Source organism: Theropithecus gelada, chromosome 9 (genome assembly GCF_003255815.1).
Source record: "Theropithecus gelada isolate Dixy chromosome 9, Tgel_1.0, whole genome shotgun sequence".
Taxonomy (NCBI): Eukaryota; Metazoa; Chordata; class Mammalia; order Primates; family Cercopithecidae; genus Theropithecus; species Theropithecus gelada.
In genome coordinates, this window is record NC_037677.1 from 87,909,238 (window position 1) to 87,925,276 (window position 16,039).

The window sequence follows — 16,039 nt, forward strand, 5'->3', positions numbered from 1 at the left end:
AAGTTATACATGGATTTTTCTACTGCATTGGGGGTCAGCATTCCTAACTCTCATGTTGCTCAAGGGTCAACTGTATTTAAATTGCCTGCATAAAATTGATGTCTAATGTGTGTGATTAAGAAGAAAAAGCCAAAAGATGGGGAGAATAACAGCACGTAAGTAGGGGAAGCTTATTGGAATTAAAAGTATTCTAAGATGCTCTAAAGAAAGAGTAGGCCGGCGAGGTGGCGGGCGCCTGTAGTCCCAGCTACTCGGGAGGCTGAGGCAGGAGAATGGCGGGAACCCGGGAGGCGGAGCTTGCAGTGAGCTGAGACCCGGCCACAGCACTCCAGCCTGGGTGACAGAGCAAGACTCTGTCTCAAAAAAAAAAAAAAAAAAAAAAAAAAGAAAGAGTAGGATATTAACTTAGGCTTGTTAACTATTACTAATAAGTTGAAAGTAACCTCTAAAACAGTGCAAATGGAACAAATAACTTTCTTAACTGGAGAGTAGGGAAATGGGAAAAAGAAGCATTAAAAAGTGAGTTAAACAGAAAACAAAAAGTAAGATTGCAGAAACAAGTCCAAATACAGGAATAAGTAATTGAACAACAAATATAAATGCACTAAACTCACTGGTTAGAAGACTATCACTTTGAATTTTTAAAAATTGTATTCCATGCTAAGCACACGAGATACCTAAAAAGATTGAAAGTAAGGGTGTATAGAATATATACCAGACACCTTCTAACCCAAAGGAAGTTGAAATTATTGTTACTAACTTCAGAAGATACAGCCTTTAGGAAAGTAAATACTACAGATGATCAGATGAGAGAGAAATCCCTGGAGTTGGGAAGGCTATACAGAAGAGGTTGATTTTTTATTTGCACCTTGGAAGGATTCAACCTAAGTATGCAAAGAGTTGAGCAGCTAGTCAGTGAGTATGTATTGTCTTGGCATTGGAGATACACTGTTAAACGAAAATGCATGTCATATAAAGCTCTAAGTAGCTTATATTCTAATTTCTATTGGGGGCAGGTTACAGATAGAAAATAAATGTGGAAACAAATGTGAAGATATATAATTTCAGATACTGACAAGTGCTTCGAGAAGATAGGGCAATGTAATAAGGAGTGATTAGTGGTTGCTTTTAGCTAGGAAGCTCAGGGAGGGCCTCTGTAAGGCAACAACTGAGGTCTTGATGGAAATAATTCAAACCATGAGAAAATCTGTGAGAGCAGCACACTAACAGAAGTGGCAGCTAATAAAAAGGCCCTGAGAAGGGAACATCATTGGCAAATTCAGAAATAAGGCTTATGAGACTAAAGCTTGGTGATTAGGGAGAAAGGAGAAGACTAGGTTGGTAAGAAATGAGACTGCATATGGCCATGTGAGTTTAGTTATATTGTAATGGAAAGTGTTTTAAGCAGGGATCGTTTATAGTTAAGAAAGATCTCTCTAGATACTTAGCAGAAAATGGTCTGTAGTGTGTCAAGAGAAAGGAGTTAGGAAGGCATTGTAGTAGTTGAAGCAAAAGTTGATATTTGGATTAGCAATTTTGGCCATGAAAATAGAAATGTTCAGACTCATGTATTATGGAGTAGAGCTAGTAAAACTTCCAGTACATTGGATGTGGCACTCAAAGGCAAGAAAGACAGGAAACTGAGTGGATGCTGTTGCCATTTAATTAGATGGATAAGGCATTTGCAAAGGAGAGATCAAAGTGTTTAAAGAAGAAAAGTAGTCTACCTTGTCAAATGTTGCTGAGACATTTTGTCTCAGAGAATTGACCATTATCGTTCATAAGCTATAGATAATTGATGACTTTAATAAGAGTCTAATAAGACTTTAATAAGCCTATTTGGAATGAGTTGACAGACAATGAGAAGAGATAGTACAGATGATTCTTGAGAACTTTCACTATGAAGGGAAGCAGAGAAATGAGGTGGTAGCTAGAAGATGGCCCAAACAAGATGTTTTAAATAAAGGCAATACATCAGTCAGGGTCCTGGTAGTAAACAGACAACACACTCAGATTGGTAAATTGGATTATTTACAAAGTTGTTGGCAGAGTAAGTGAGACCATAAGGAGAGCACAGTGCCCAGGGGAGAATCTAGAGATGAACTGTGGGTTAGAGGGCTGCTTTACAGGAGATGGGACTTTCACTCTAGGGACACAGCTGACCCATGACAACCATCCCATGGTGACCCTGCAGGTGGGGACCTGAGGGAACAAGTACCCCAACTTCACTCTGTCTTCTTTTCTGCTAGTGCTTTCTATTAACTGAACCCAGTCAGAAGGCAAAGGAGTCTAGTTGATATAGTCCTTCAGAATTGGCCTCTGAGGGCATAGAGCAAAGTGGAGAAGAATGGCAAATCAGTGCCAGTGATGTTAGTCTGTGTTGTTATACTGATAGGAATGTTTTAGTAGAGAGGGAGAAATGGATGATACAGGGGAGAGAAGAAAAAACTTTAATAACCATGTCCTTGACAAGGTTATGAGAGGGGATGGGATGTAGGACTCAAATGAAGGGGTTGGCCTTGGTCAAGTGTAGTTGCAGGCAAATTGGCAGAATTTACATTGGGACAGTGAATCTGTTATCTGGGTGCATCTGTTTTTTCACTGAAGTGTGTAGCAAGGTTATAGCTGGGAATTATGCTGCGAAGGAGGTGTTACAGATTTGAGGAATAAGGAGGTTTGAAATACAGTTGTCTTGAAGTGTAGAGAAGTAAGTGAACTATAGAAATGTTGTGGGACTGTCAGTGGTATTGAGTGTCCTTTTGAGATTTGTGGTCATAAACTTGAAGTATATCCAGTCAGCACATTTGTTTGATTTTTCTCCTGCAGCTTTTGTTGCTCAGGGGCAAACACTAAGTGGTTGAGCAGGGGTACTTTCTGGGTGTGCAGGGTTACTGTAAGCAGAGGAAGAGAAAGGAATGCTATATTAAATATATACATATATGTGTATATGACGTAAGAGCTAGGCTGAATGAGTGCTGATAGACATGTCTTAGAAGTAATGGTTGTGGTTTTAAATAAAAGCATAATACATGCTTATTGACATTTGTCTCTTTCATATAACATGACACAAATTTTACTGATTATTTGAAGTTTCATGTTAATGAAGCTTCTATTCTGTTATAAAGTATTATCTAGATGTATTTTATTTTCATTTATTCTTGGGATGTTTGATAGTAAATAAGATTTTTAGTATTTGGATTATTAAACTAGAATGGTAATATTGTATTAGTAAACATGTTACTCTTGGATTCATGTTCATTAGTCTATCCTGTCAGGTCAAGGAAACTGAAATTGTTTTCCAGTTACATAAAAATTCTGTTGGTCATCAGCCACCACCATATATGTTTGTACATGTTACACTAGATGCATGGTACACTACACATACCAGGGATATTCTCATTGTAATCTTATGTCATTGATGTTCTCTAGAGTTCTTAAATGTAAAATCAGTACTACTGTAAGTGTCAGTCCTGAGTCATCAAGTCTGATTTTAACTATTGAATCAGGTCTGTAAATATATTTAACATATAAACGTCACCTAAATAGGTAATCCTGATTACCTTACTGTTTTCTTTTGCCTGCAGCCTCAAGACATTCAGAAGACAGTACTAAAGGGAATCATTAACAGCCTGTTACGAGAATGGAAAGGGTAAACTACTATTTTAAATATTTAGCTAATCAGTATAGAAATCTAACTTACACATTGTATGTCTTTAACATATGTGTATCTATTTTACTCTCAGAAAAGATTTTAGTTGAGTTATAATAACATAGATGAAAAAATAATTATAAGCCATTTACAACAAAGCTGTATAACTTGAGATTTGTGACCTCTCAGTAGGATCTATAGATGGGCATAAAAAGATCTGTGAATACTTTTAAATTGTATGTAAAGTTTTTTCTGTTCAGATATATATGCTTTACAAAAACAGAATGGGTACTTACATTGGTAACCTAACTGAAATAATGAGCATTAAATTTAGCCTTGGGCTTCCTGGTAGCCAGAGTGAAATTTTTCTTATTTCTAATATAGGGACACCTAAGGCCAGCTACTAAAATGTTTTTTTCTGTCAGAACTAAATATTAGATTCTTATATAAGGAATCATGGGCAATTTAGTCGATGATGTTTTGAACCATGAATATGCGTAATATAAAAATGTACTTTTAAAAATACATATTTAAATTTATATTAAAAGTATATTATTTAAATAAATTCTATTAAAGCCAAAGGAATGCCAAGTCTAGTTTAAAAGTAATACCTAAGTAGAATTCTTAAATGTAATGTTACATATACCCTATATATATTTTAATAATATTTTAATTGTTCTGATTTTGAAAGAAATTCATGCTTATTATAGAACATTTAGAGAAGGCAGAGAAGCATAAGGAAGAAAGTATTGGCCAGGTGCAGTGGCTCACGCCTGTAATCCCAGCACTTTGGGAGGCCAAGGCGGGCGGATCATAAGGTCAGGAGATCGAGACCATCCTGGCTAACACAGTGAAACCCTGTCTCTACTAAAAATGCAAAAAAATTAGCCGGGCGCGGTGGTGGGCACCTGTAGTCTCAGCTACTCAGGAGGCTGAGGCAGGAGAATGGCGTGAACCCAGGAGGCGGAGCTTGCAGTGAGCCGAGATCGCGCCATTGCACTCCAGCCTGGGCGACAGAGTCTCAAAAAAAAAAAAAAGGTATCAGTCTGGCCAACATGGTGAAACCCCATTTCTACTAAAAATACAAAAATTAGCCAGACATGGTTGCACAGTCCTGTAATCCCAGCTTACTCAGAAGGCTGAGGCCGGAGAATCATTTGAATCCTGGAGGCAGAGGTTGCAGTAAGCCAAAATCATGCCACTGCACTCCAGCCTGTTGAGCTGTTGAGAATTTCTGTCTACTCCCTTCACTTTTTATATAGCACATTCCTATTATTGGTTTTTTATATATATCAAAGATGGTGACTGGATTTGCTTAGACACTACTATTTTAATGTATGTCTTTTATTTTCTATTTGTAAATTCATAAATTTCAGAATCCATAGTGAGACACTGTCTCAAAAAAAAAGAAAGTAAAAAATGTTAACATTTTACAGTGTTTTTTTAGTCGTCTTTTAAAAACAATTAAAATCGTACTGTATAGTTTCATGTGACTTTTAACTTAATGGTCTTTTTCTTAGTTTATTACTCTAGTAATTTGTTTGCATTTTCCTTCTTAAACCACACTTTTAATGTCTGACTAATAACTTAGGAATGTACTGTAATTTACCTAACCATTCTCCAAGAATGGTTGTTTATGTGAATAATTCCACAGTGAACATTTTGTACAAAAATATTCTTTTCTGAGCACTTATATAAAAATTTTTTTGGAAATATAATTACTGTATCAGAGTATAAACATTTTAAGACACTTAATACATTTTGTCAGATTTCTTTACAAAGCATTTATGATAATGTACACTTCTAACAGCAGAGGGCCTGAGACTTCAGTGGTATCTCCTTATAACAAAACTTGGCCTAATTTAATAAATGAAAAGTGGATCTCATTTTTATATACTTTTCCTTAATACTAATAAGCTTAACATTTTATTATTTGTTTGCTATTTTTATTTATCCTTTTGTAAGTTTTCCACATACTTTTGCCATTTTTTATTGCAGATTTGCCTGTTTTTCTGTTAGAAACTCTTGCTTATTATAAGAAAATTGACCTTTTTGTATTATATTTTCCTATATCTCACGTTTCAGAAAATCAATTACTAGCCTCACAAAGAAGAAACCCCTGTTACATCTCAGTTAAGTGTCTGAGGACTGAAGGGTTAAGGCCAAACTGGGAGTTAGCTGCTTCCTGAATATTATAGTAAAAATATCATTTTAAAAAAATCTAAGAAATCAGACCTACTCATACAATTTATTGTGCATGCCTGATAATATATGCACGCATAAATGACCTTGCCAAGATTATGAAGCTCTAGGTAGGACAGGAAAGGACTTGGAGGAATAGATGATATATACAAATAGATCTTGAGCAGGCAAGAAAGAAACACTCGTCAGCATGGAGAATAACAAAAGCTTTAATATCTGGGTTTTGTTTTTCAACCCAGGACCCAGTTAGGAATCATGAATTGCATCTGGTTGTCATAGAGGTGAACCATTTTCAATTCAAGAAGTTACTTCCAGATATCTGTGAGAATGTACCAAATAGATCTTGAGCCGGCAAGAAACACTCATTAGCCTTGAGAATAACAAAAGCTCTTGGTCAAATCTGATACTATGAGAATTCATATTAAGATGGAAAAAATTACTTACTTTTCATGATTCTTTCCATTAGAAGCATACTGAATGCATTTAAAGTATGATTTGATTTACAGACATTTCTACATCACTTGAGGAATGAACCTAGAAACACAAGCTCATTTTCTTTCTTTAATACATAAATGTTCTTAAGATTATCCTTTATTAAAACAAAACATAAGTATTCTAAATTCTAAAATTGATGATTTTTTTATTACACTCCTAACTACTTCCAGAATTAATCATATTTACCTCACAAAATGTTATAGCCTAGTTAGCTCAGTCTTTAGTTATCTTCGGAACCAGCCTAGAAGAGGCACAGAAGCACCTGTATTTTCAGCATATTATGGACTGTCTCAATAATAATGCATATTAATTTTATCCTAGTTTTTGGCTTTTCTCAACTCAGTCTTCATGGAAACATTTATTGGTCTTTTTCATTAGATGCTATGAGATTAAACTTTCATCCATAATAAATTATTCTTGTTTCTTTTTCAGTCCACGAACAAAAGATGATCTTAGAGCATATTTTATACTTTTACAGGTAAGAGAGCTAGAACTTAGTTGAAGTTGTCTAAGTCAGATCTCAATCTCTACATGTGTATGTGAAATGATATTAAATATTAAATATCATTTTGGGCAACATTATTGATTCTTTTTAGAATTATAGTTACCTGTAACCAGAAGATTTTTTAAAAAGTAAGATTAGTAAGATTAAAAGATTAGTAGGATTTTAAAAAGTAAGAAAAATAAGATTAAAGCCATAACAAATAAGTAATCCGAAGCTAAATTACATGTGAGATTAAAATTTTGATATAGTTCCTGCCAGAGTATTCAGGAACAAACAGAATGGAAGCATTTCTTTCTCCTCCATTCAGACCTCTTTCTTGTAACTAGTTTTAACAGGCTTCAGGATTTTCTTTTATTTTCCCATCTAGTAGGTTTTTCACTTTGCTATGTATTTTTCAATAATTTCAATTAGAATTCTTATGGAAAGATAAAAGGTTTTCTTTTAATTTGTTATAAAGCAAAGGTAATGAACTTTTTTCTCTCGATAGATACAGATTAATAGATTCAAAAAGAAATTAAGATCCAGACAAATGAAAAGCAATTTTTACTTTTTATTATTTTTTGAGGAAGAAATACATTATTACCATAGCTAGCATACTATGAATACATTGCATTATTCTTTACAATTTATAAAAGTTGTCCATGTATATTATCTCATTTAAAAGTAAGGAAAACGATATTAAATAAGTATAGTGTTTAGTACAATATTATAATATCAATATGTCTAATGAAAGAACATATACAGGGTAGGGATAGAGAAAGTGAGGAAAGATAAAGTCACCACAAACATGGAATTAATAAATACAGAACCATTGCTTCAAGGAGAAATACAGGGTTAGGTTCACGTGAGCCTCTGATCACATTTTTGTCAGCCAATCAATATATAACTTTGCTTTTTGAGTGTTTTTTTAAAGACATACTTCATTTAATAGAAGTCATTGATTCATTATCATTGAACTCATGGCTAGCAGTACTATAACTCATGCCTGAATGAAGCTTTTCTAACATACATATATTTTCTCTATAGGGCACATCACAACCTTCTTGTTAGGAACACTAGACAGCATTTTAGCACTACACTTGGCCATTTTGAAATAGCAAATCACCAACAAAAAGCACCAAAATGTGAAAAACGAAGCTAAATGGATTGCATAAAGGACACTTGCAAAGAGAGAGTATTGAGCTAAAACAAGGCAGGACATCACTTTGACCTCAACTGGGAATGTGCATGTCAGGAGACTTAACATTTTTCACATGTCCCCAAATGACCATGAAAACACAAGTATTGATTTGGGGATTAACAATTAAATTTTAGCAAGTAGGCAAATTTGGAAATACAGAATCAGTGAATAATGAAGACTGACTGAATATTGAAAGTCTTTAAAATGTTTGTTACTAACTTTTAGGGTAGGGATAGAGAAAGTGAGCAAAGAGGAAAAAGTGGGAAAGATGGGGGAAATGACCAAGAGGTAGTTAAGAAGAGAAATGTAAGGAGGGAAAATAGACAGGTAAGAGAAGAAAGAGCCAAAACTCAAGAGTAAACTTATGTAGAGATAGTAAAAGCTAGAAAGAAGACACGAAACTCAGATTTTAGGTGAGTATATGGGTCAGCTATAAGCTCTGCTCATATTTTGTTCTTCTCAAGAGCCATTATCAGATGAAGTTATCAACTGAGGTCAGTCCCAGATTTTGAGTTGTTCTGTCCGTAAGTCAGTTTTGAAAAACACATGGTACTCTCTTATTTTTCACAATTTCAGGAGGTTTTTTCCAATAATATTTATTTTTTCCGTGATGTGCTGAAATGCACATTGTGCTGGAATTTTAGATTTTGGAAACATAACTAAAGGTTTTTCTTAGTTTACAAGTATTCCTTCAGTGTCCCTTTATCATTTAAAAGTTGTCAGAAGCTGTATGTGGTTCTCCCTTTGTTCTTTGGGATATATGAGGCTAACTCATTTTACAATGGCAAAAGTTTCACAACCAGCTTTAACTTCATTTTTTTAGCTTTTAATCAAGGAAAACCCAGGTTTTTTGCTTTTAATTGGATGATAGTGATTGGTACCATTTATGAAGGCACTTTTGTGAAGGTGCTTTATATACATTTTCCTTTTCAATACTCAAAACAACCCTTAAGATAGAGAATATCATTCCCATTTTACAGATGAGGACATTGAGAATCAAAGTGTAAGGAACGTGCCTAAGGGCATATAGCTAGTAAGTGGTAGAATTAGCCCTCAGGCTCAGATCTGTCTTAACTCCAAAGCCTATGCTCTTTTCACTGTATAGCCGCAGCGTAAATGAAAGTCTCTGTTAATTAAATAACAAATAGGTTATTGTTACTTTATAATCTCAAATTCTGTTTCCTGAATTTACCACTTACTTATTAAGCTTAGTGTCTTTCCTTTGTGTGTTAACAGAATTTTAACACCATTATCTTTAATATCTTTTTCAGAATCCTCAGTTTAATAGTACATCTACGTATGTCATCTATGCTCACTTGCTACGACAGATAGCTACCTTAGTGGAAGCTGACCATCATTTCCTAGTTCACTGGTTTAAAAAGTAAATCATTCTATGATATTAAGAACTTTTATAGTCTCACAGTTTTAAGTTTGGTATTAGTAATTTTACAATACAATATATTTAAATATTTTCAGGTCTTTAGAAATGGTGCTTATGTTCACAATGCTTCAAAAGCCAATTATAAAAATCTACTTTAGTACTACATAAAGGATAATTAAAAATCTGTTTTTAATGTAAGTAACCAATTTGTTTGCATAAGCTGTTGAGAATTTCTGTCTACTGCCTTCACTTTTTATATAGCACATTCCTATTATTGGTTTTTTATATATCTCAAAGATGGTGACTGGATTTGCTCGGACACTACTATTTTAATGTATGTCTTTTTATTTTCTATCTGTAAAGTCATAAATCTCACCATTATTTAAATGGCACTTTCTCCTTACCTAATGTCATTGTAAAATATAGGTTAGCTATCAATATCAATTTGTAAAAGCATACTTTTTTCACAGAAGTATACCCACATGAACAGCGACTTCTCCATGACTGATAAAAGTAGAAAGGCAAAATATTTCCCAAAGAAATTTTAAATACAGTAAATTATCATTACTCATAGTAGTTATATTCTATAAAGTCACCACAAACATGGAATTAATAAATACAGAACCATTGCTTCAAGGAGAAATACAGGGTCAGGTTCCTGTGAGCCTCTGATCACATTTTTGTCAGCCAATCAATATATAACTTTGCTTTATGTGTGTTTTTTTAAAGACATACTTCATTTAATAGAAGTCATTGATTCATTATCATTGAATTCATGGCTAGCAGTACTGTAACTCATGCCTGAATGAAGCTTTTCTAACATACATATAATTTCTCTGTAGGGCATATCACAACCTTCTTGTTAGGAACACTAGACAGCATTTTAGCACTACACTTGGCCATTTTGAAATAGCAGATCACCAACAAAATGTGAAAAACATGAAGCTAAATGGATTGCATAAAGGACACTTGCAAAGAGAGAGTATTGAGCTAAAACAAGGCAGAACATCACTTTGACCTCAGCTGGGAATGTGCATGTCAGGAGACTTAACATTTTTCACATGTCCCCAAATGACCATGAAAACACAAGTTTTCACATGTCCCCAAATGACCATGAAAACACAATTAAATTTTAGCAAGTAGGCAAATTTGGAAATATAGAATCTGTGAATAATGAAGACTGACTGAATATTGAAAGTCTTTAAAATGTTTGTTACTATCTTTGTAGTAATTTTGGTGTTTATTTCTCATTTAACTAAGACAGTATTCAAGGTAAGATTTTGTATCTTTTCAAATGTTTGGCAATTTAAGAAATAGAATTTGGGGGAATAGTCTAAAATTTTGTGGCTTAGGATGTAGTTTAATATCTAACAGATAATTTTGAAAATAGAAAATGTAAATTTTGATTGCCATTATTTTGTAATCTTTACCAGATTGTCCCAGAAGAGGTTCAAACAATTGGTAGAGAGATTGCTGCAATTTATTTCTTTACGCCTGTTTCCTGCAAAGCCTGAAGAATTTCCACCTATAACAAAGTGTTCCTGGTGGATTCCATCAGCTGCTAAAGTGTTGGCTTTACTTAGTAGGTTTTTATTATTCTAGCATTTTTTACTTTTCTTTTGTTACATATTAGGGATATTTCTTAAGGATTTCAAAGGACTGTAGAGGCATTCTTAAATTTTAAACCACTTCTTTGAAGGAAAGAGTTGTAATTTATTTTCTACTTTGATAGTAGATTTCGTAATTTGTAAGCATGAAAAAAGCTTTATGCCTTGTAGTGGGCAGTGTTCTGTATTATGGCAATTAAGTGCATATGAGCTAGGACCCCTAGGAGAGAACACACAGAAATAAGAGTAAATGGCCATCTGCATATTCCCTTTAATACTATCATAATCCTCACCACAAGTTTTTTTTTTTAAGCAAGAAACTATTGGCTGCATTTTAGCCACAATTTTTAAATTACCCTTTTCATTTGGAGCTGCATTTATTTAAAATAGAAGTTTCTAGGTCAAGGCTATCTTGTAGACATTAAAATGATGTTTTTATTATTAGAATGAATCTTGTGCATGTTGGGAAAAGTCTTTATGTTAGAATTTATCTTTTCAGATACTGCAAACAATTTAGTTCACCTTCCCCTTATTCCTTATACTGATTTCTATAATTCTACATTGGATCACATTGATCTTATGGAAGAATATCATACTTGGCAAAACTTTGGAAATTCTCACAGGTATGAACAAAAGTTCCTTTGATTATCCACCAAAATTAAATACTATTCAAAAGAATGACTAGATTTTAAGTTTATATAAAGTTTACACATACCTTTATATATAAATATATAAATATAGTTCAGATAGCCTTGAAATATCATTATATTTATTAAAGTATTTTCTTTTTCTGCTACCTTTTGAATTTATATACATGTTAATGTGGTTTTGGTTTGGTTAATAGCATCTTTTCAAAAAGGGAGAGGTTCTATCTTAGTATGCAGTCTCTTATCTCTTACTATTCTATGCACAGGGGTCAACAAAACTTTTTCTGTAAAGAACTAGATGGTGAATATTTTCAACACTATAAGTTACACAGATTCTATTTTGCTATTTTAGCACAAAAGTAGCCTTAGGATGTAAATGAATAGATATGTCTGTGTCTCAAATGACTTTATTTACGAAAACAGGTTGTAGGCCATATTTGTCTCGGGCCCATGGTTTGCAGATGCCTGATCTAATATATTGATCACACACAGACACACACACACATTCATTTCTCCTTTCTTCTGTAAGAAAAAGTGGTTGTCCGTTAGGTGCAATATAAAAAGAGTAGATGTTATAGAGAAAGGGCCTCACCACAGCTTATTTATTATAATAATTAAATAAATTTGTAAAACAGTCACCAAATTATTTAATACACTACACTTTATATCCACACTTCTAGTTTGGATTAAACTAGCAAGATTATTCCAAACATAATTTATCCTTAGGTCATGAGATGTTCAGGAGATTGCATTTAATTGTAGAGGAATCTGAGTAAAGAGATATGGTGTGGATATAAGTAACCTCAAAACCCCAGATTAGTTTGTAAATTGGTTAAACTTTCCAGGGACCCTCTTTATCAGAATTGACCTGAAACATAGAATGGCCTTCTGGACACATCTCAGTTCACATCTGAACACTCAGAACTGAATAAGATGAGAATTTAAGTTCTGGGGACCCTAGTCCCAGATGGATATTTTATTGGCAAAGTTTATTTTACAAAGATACTTTTTCCTTCCATTTTAATATAATTGTAACATGTTGTAGATACAACCACAAAACAATACCAAGAATTATTATGCGTATTTCAGTGACAACATCTTTTAATGTAGACCTTCCTCTAACCACTGTGCCACAACACTGGTGTACCAAGAATGAGTTACATTAGGGTTTTAATCCTAGGATCCCATCAATCCTTGGGTAGCCAGCCTGAACCTAGAGGGGAACAGGAGCCCTATGGGAAGTGACCTCTGGCCATGAGCAGCCTCATCTGTTCATTTCAGTGTGTCATTCACAAAGTACCATTTCTCTTGTGCATGACAAGGGAAAGGTTGAGAACCCCTGTCCTAAAGTACATAATAAAACTAATATATATCTTACTGAGTTCATTGCATTTTCTTTTTATTTCCAATTTTTTGTTAGCATTGATAATTCAAAATAATTATACACCAGTACTGAAGAACTCTTAACTTTTATTAACAATTTCGTCCCATGGTAAAAGCCATCTCACTTTCAGTTTACACTAAGGCTACATCCATTTTCCTCATAATGCCTTTTTTTCTCAGTGGTCACAGTTGTACCGCCTGACTTTGTTCAGGTGGATTCCAGCTATAACTGATGGATTCATTGTAGTCACTTTGAATGGCAGAATAACTCCTGAAGTGTCATCGCTGCCATATTCATTCTTTCTAAATGCATTTATCTCTGTGTAGTTTGTGGCTTTTGTGCGTAGCATAGAATGTTCTAGCCCAGGAGGGGTTATTTTCATAACCTTTGATTATAATGTGTAATTACAAATACATACCATTTCCTGTTACCACACCACTAAATATAATGCTCAATGCAACATACATTTCTGATTTCTTTTTATTGATCTTAAATATATTACTTTACTTTTTACATATTGTAGTTATTGTTAGATGTTTTCATTTCTGGAACTCACACATCAGAACTCTCCATATAATGATGGATTCTTATATTAATATTGAGCACCTGGGTTTTCTGTACTACTTCACCAGCACTTCTCCCTCCTGGTTCTAGTGTTGGTCATGTTGTTCACAGGTGATGATACACAATGAAATTATTTGTATAGACAATGTAAGTGGTTAGCACACATTTGAGAACCTTTGATGTAGCTTCTGCAGAGAATAAAGGCATTGCACATCTAGCAATGATACATTCTTCACATGGCTGTGAGAATTAAAAGAAATGATACACATACAATCATTTTGTATATGGTAAAACACAATCCAAAAGTAATGTTTTATGTTGCTACAAGGGGTACCTTAGATTCCCTTAGTATAATTTTGCTAAAAATACACCATTTTGCTTTTTCTTTTTTTCACTTGTTGAGCAGGTTTTCCTTCTGTCAGTACCCATTCGTTATTTCTATAGCTGCAAAAAAAATCATTATTCAAAGAGACTCAGAGCAACAGATGATAAACATCGCAAGGGTAAGTCAGCTATAAAAACATATTTATGCTGACTATAATCAATATAGTAAATAATTTAATAAATAATTTAAATGTCTTGTGAATTGTTCTAGCATAATCAGGAATGTTAAAAGCAAAATTCGTGTTATACTCACCCAAAAAGTGCTTAAAAACCATTTACAATTTGGGAGACAAGATAACTCTCATCTCTTCTGATCAGCTTCTCATTGTATTATAAATATAGTAGGAAGAGTAAATGCTTCTCACAGATTCAAATTACTGAGAGCTTGTTGGACCTCATTTTGCAGATACCATACCACCAACCTTAGATAACCAGCAGAGCATTGAGAACTGCGGTGAGGCAGAGTGTCATTAGGCAAACCACTCAAACTACTGAAACATTTTCTAGGTTTTTTGAAAATCAGAAACAACCAAAAAATTAGAAAATGTAACAAAAAGTATGTCTTGGAGAACTGAGAAATATGCCCAAAGAAGGTGAAAGATGTTTTATTGGTTCTTAGGAAACCAAAATACATGGAGACCCAAAGAGGCTGGGGATAGCAATCAGACTGAGTTTAGGCAAATTGTAGAGCAGTATGAAGTTATCTCTCAGTCTGTCCTTACCACTCCCTATCCCTTGTGTTTCATCTCAGCACAGTAATGTACTTTATCTAATAAATATCAGATTCAGTGAGGTTTTCTTGCTAGAGCTGTAAACTGTATGTTTAAGTGCTTATGTATTTCAAACATCTGCTTGTGTTACATAATTGCTCACAATTTTAAAAGAGGGAAGCTTGGCTGTGGTCTTCTTAATTGAAAAAGAAATATAGGGTAAAAAGAAATGATTTCCATCTTGTTCAAGAGTATATAAAAAGAATCCTAAAGCATAAATTGTAATACTTCAAAATGCTGTAAAAAATAAGAATGTTTATTCTTCAGTAATTCAGTTCCCAGAAGGTGAGTATTTCTTTCTATCACAGAGAAGGACAAAAGATTTGAGTAACTGGTGACATCCCAAAGTCATCTTATACTGAATATGGGAATATTAGAAGAAATTTTATTGCCTATGCCCATCAAGGGAATTCCAAAGCCACACTACCCCCCTGAAGAATGAGTTTAAACAGGTATATTCAGCACCAGAATTGTTACTTGATCTTGGGTAGATATTGGCTCAATTATTAGCTATATAGCTACTCATTCTGACATTTTCTGTTAGTTGTACTCGTACAGTGTCATGTGCCTTTTTAATATTTTTTCACCTTGGTCTATAATTTTTTTATATTTGTAAGAAAAAATCTACAGTGCTTTTATACATAACAGAATGAGCTAGTTTGGATTAAACTAGCAAGACTAAACAGTTTTTTCTGTATCACTCACAGGATATCAAATACCTTTTTGTGGAATTTTTCTTCTACTTTAAAGAAGGAGAATGGCAGGTGTAGACTGTGACAGGCTAAGTTTTCTACAGAGCATGCAAAAGAATGAGTAGACGCTTGACATTGAGAGCTGAGTGGCATTATCAGTTTTCTATGGGTGTTTCCCAACATTTTAACATGTAAATTGCCATATCACTTGGAATTAATGACTGGTGACTATTTTGACACAAGGACAATCTTACAAAGTGTAAGATTGAGCTTATATGGTACAATCTAAATATACAAAAGTGGTTTCCTAACCTAAAATAAGTTCCTCAGTCACACTGTCAAGAATTGTATCATTGTTGGGTTATTTTTTCATTTGGAGCATTTTCTAGTAAATATGAATTCTTGATGAGAGGAGTAGCTACTAACTTTGTTTGCTGTTAGCATTCTAGCATAAATGTGTTTATTATTTATAATAAATAAATAATGTGACAGCTGCCCAGGAGCTAGACTGGGAACAGAAGATAGGAAAAGGTAGGAAAAAACGGTCTGTAACACAGGACACTATCCTAGGAATGCAGA

The 16,039-nt window shown here is 33.9% G+C and overlaps 1 protein-coding gene and 1 long non-coding RNA gene across 4 annotated transcripts in view; one reads left to right on the top strand and one right to left on the bottom strand.

The window, feature by feature from the left end:
• The window catches only part of LOC112632128, a 207,747-nt gene that overhangs the window by 151,088 nt on the left and 40,620 nt on the right, over window positions 1-16,039 (bottom strand). The gene's annotated exons all lie outside the window — the stretch shown is intronic.
• The window catches only part of HECTD2 (HECT domain E3 ubiquitin protein ligase 2), a 92,710-nt gene that overhangs the window by 55,190 nt on the left and 21,481 nt on the right, over window positions 1-16,039 (top strand). For 2 of the 3 annotated variants that reach the window (XM_025397867.1, XM_025397866.1), the window contains exons 6-11: window positions 3,585-3,649; window positions 6,779-6,824; window positions 9,303-9,412; window positions 10,846-10,994; window positions 11,519-11,642; window positions 14,021-14,117. In XM_025397867.1, coding sequence (XP_025253652.1) covers window positions 3,585-3,649; window positions 6,779-6,824; window positions 9,303-9,412; window positions 10,846-10,994; window positions 11,519-11,642; window positions 14,021-14,117 — 591 coding nt within the window. Of the gene's footprint in view, window positions 1-3,584; window positions 3,650-6,778; window positions 6,825-9,302; window positions 9,413-10,672; window positions 10,685-10,845; window positions 10,995-11,518; window positions 11,643-14,020; window positions 14,118-16,039 lie in introns of all 3 variants that reach the window. The other variant, XM_025397865.1, reaches the window with a different exon arrangement.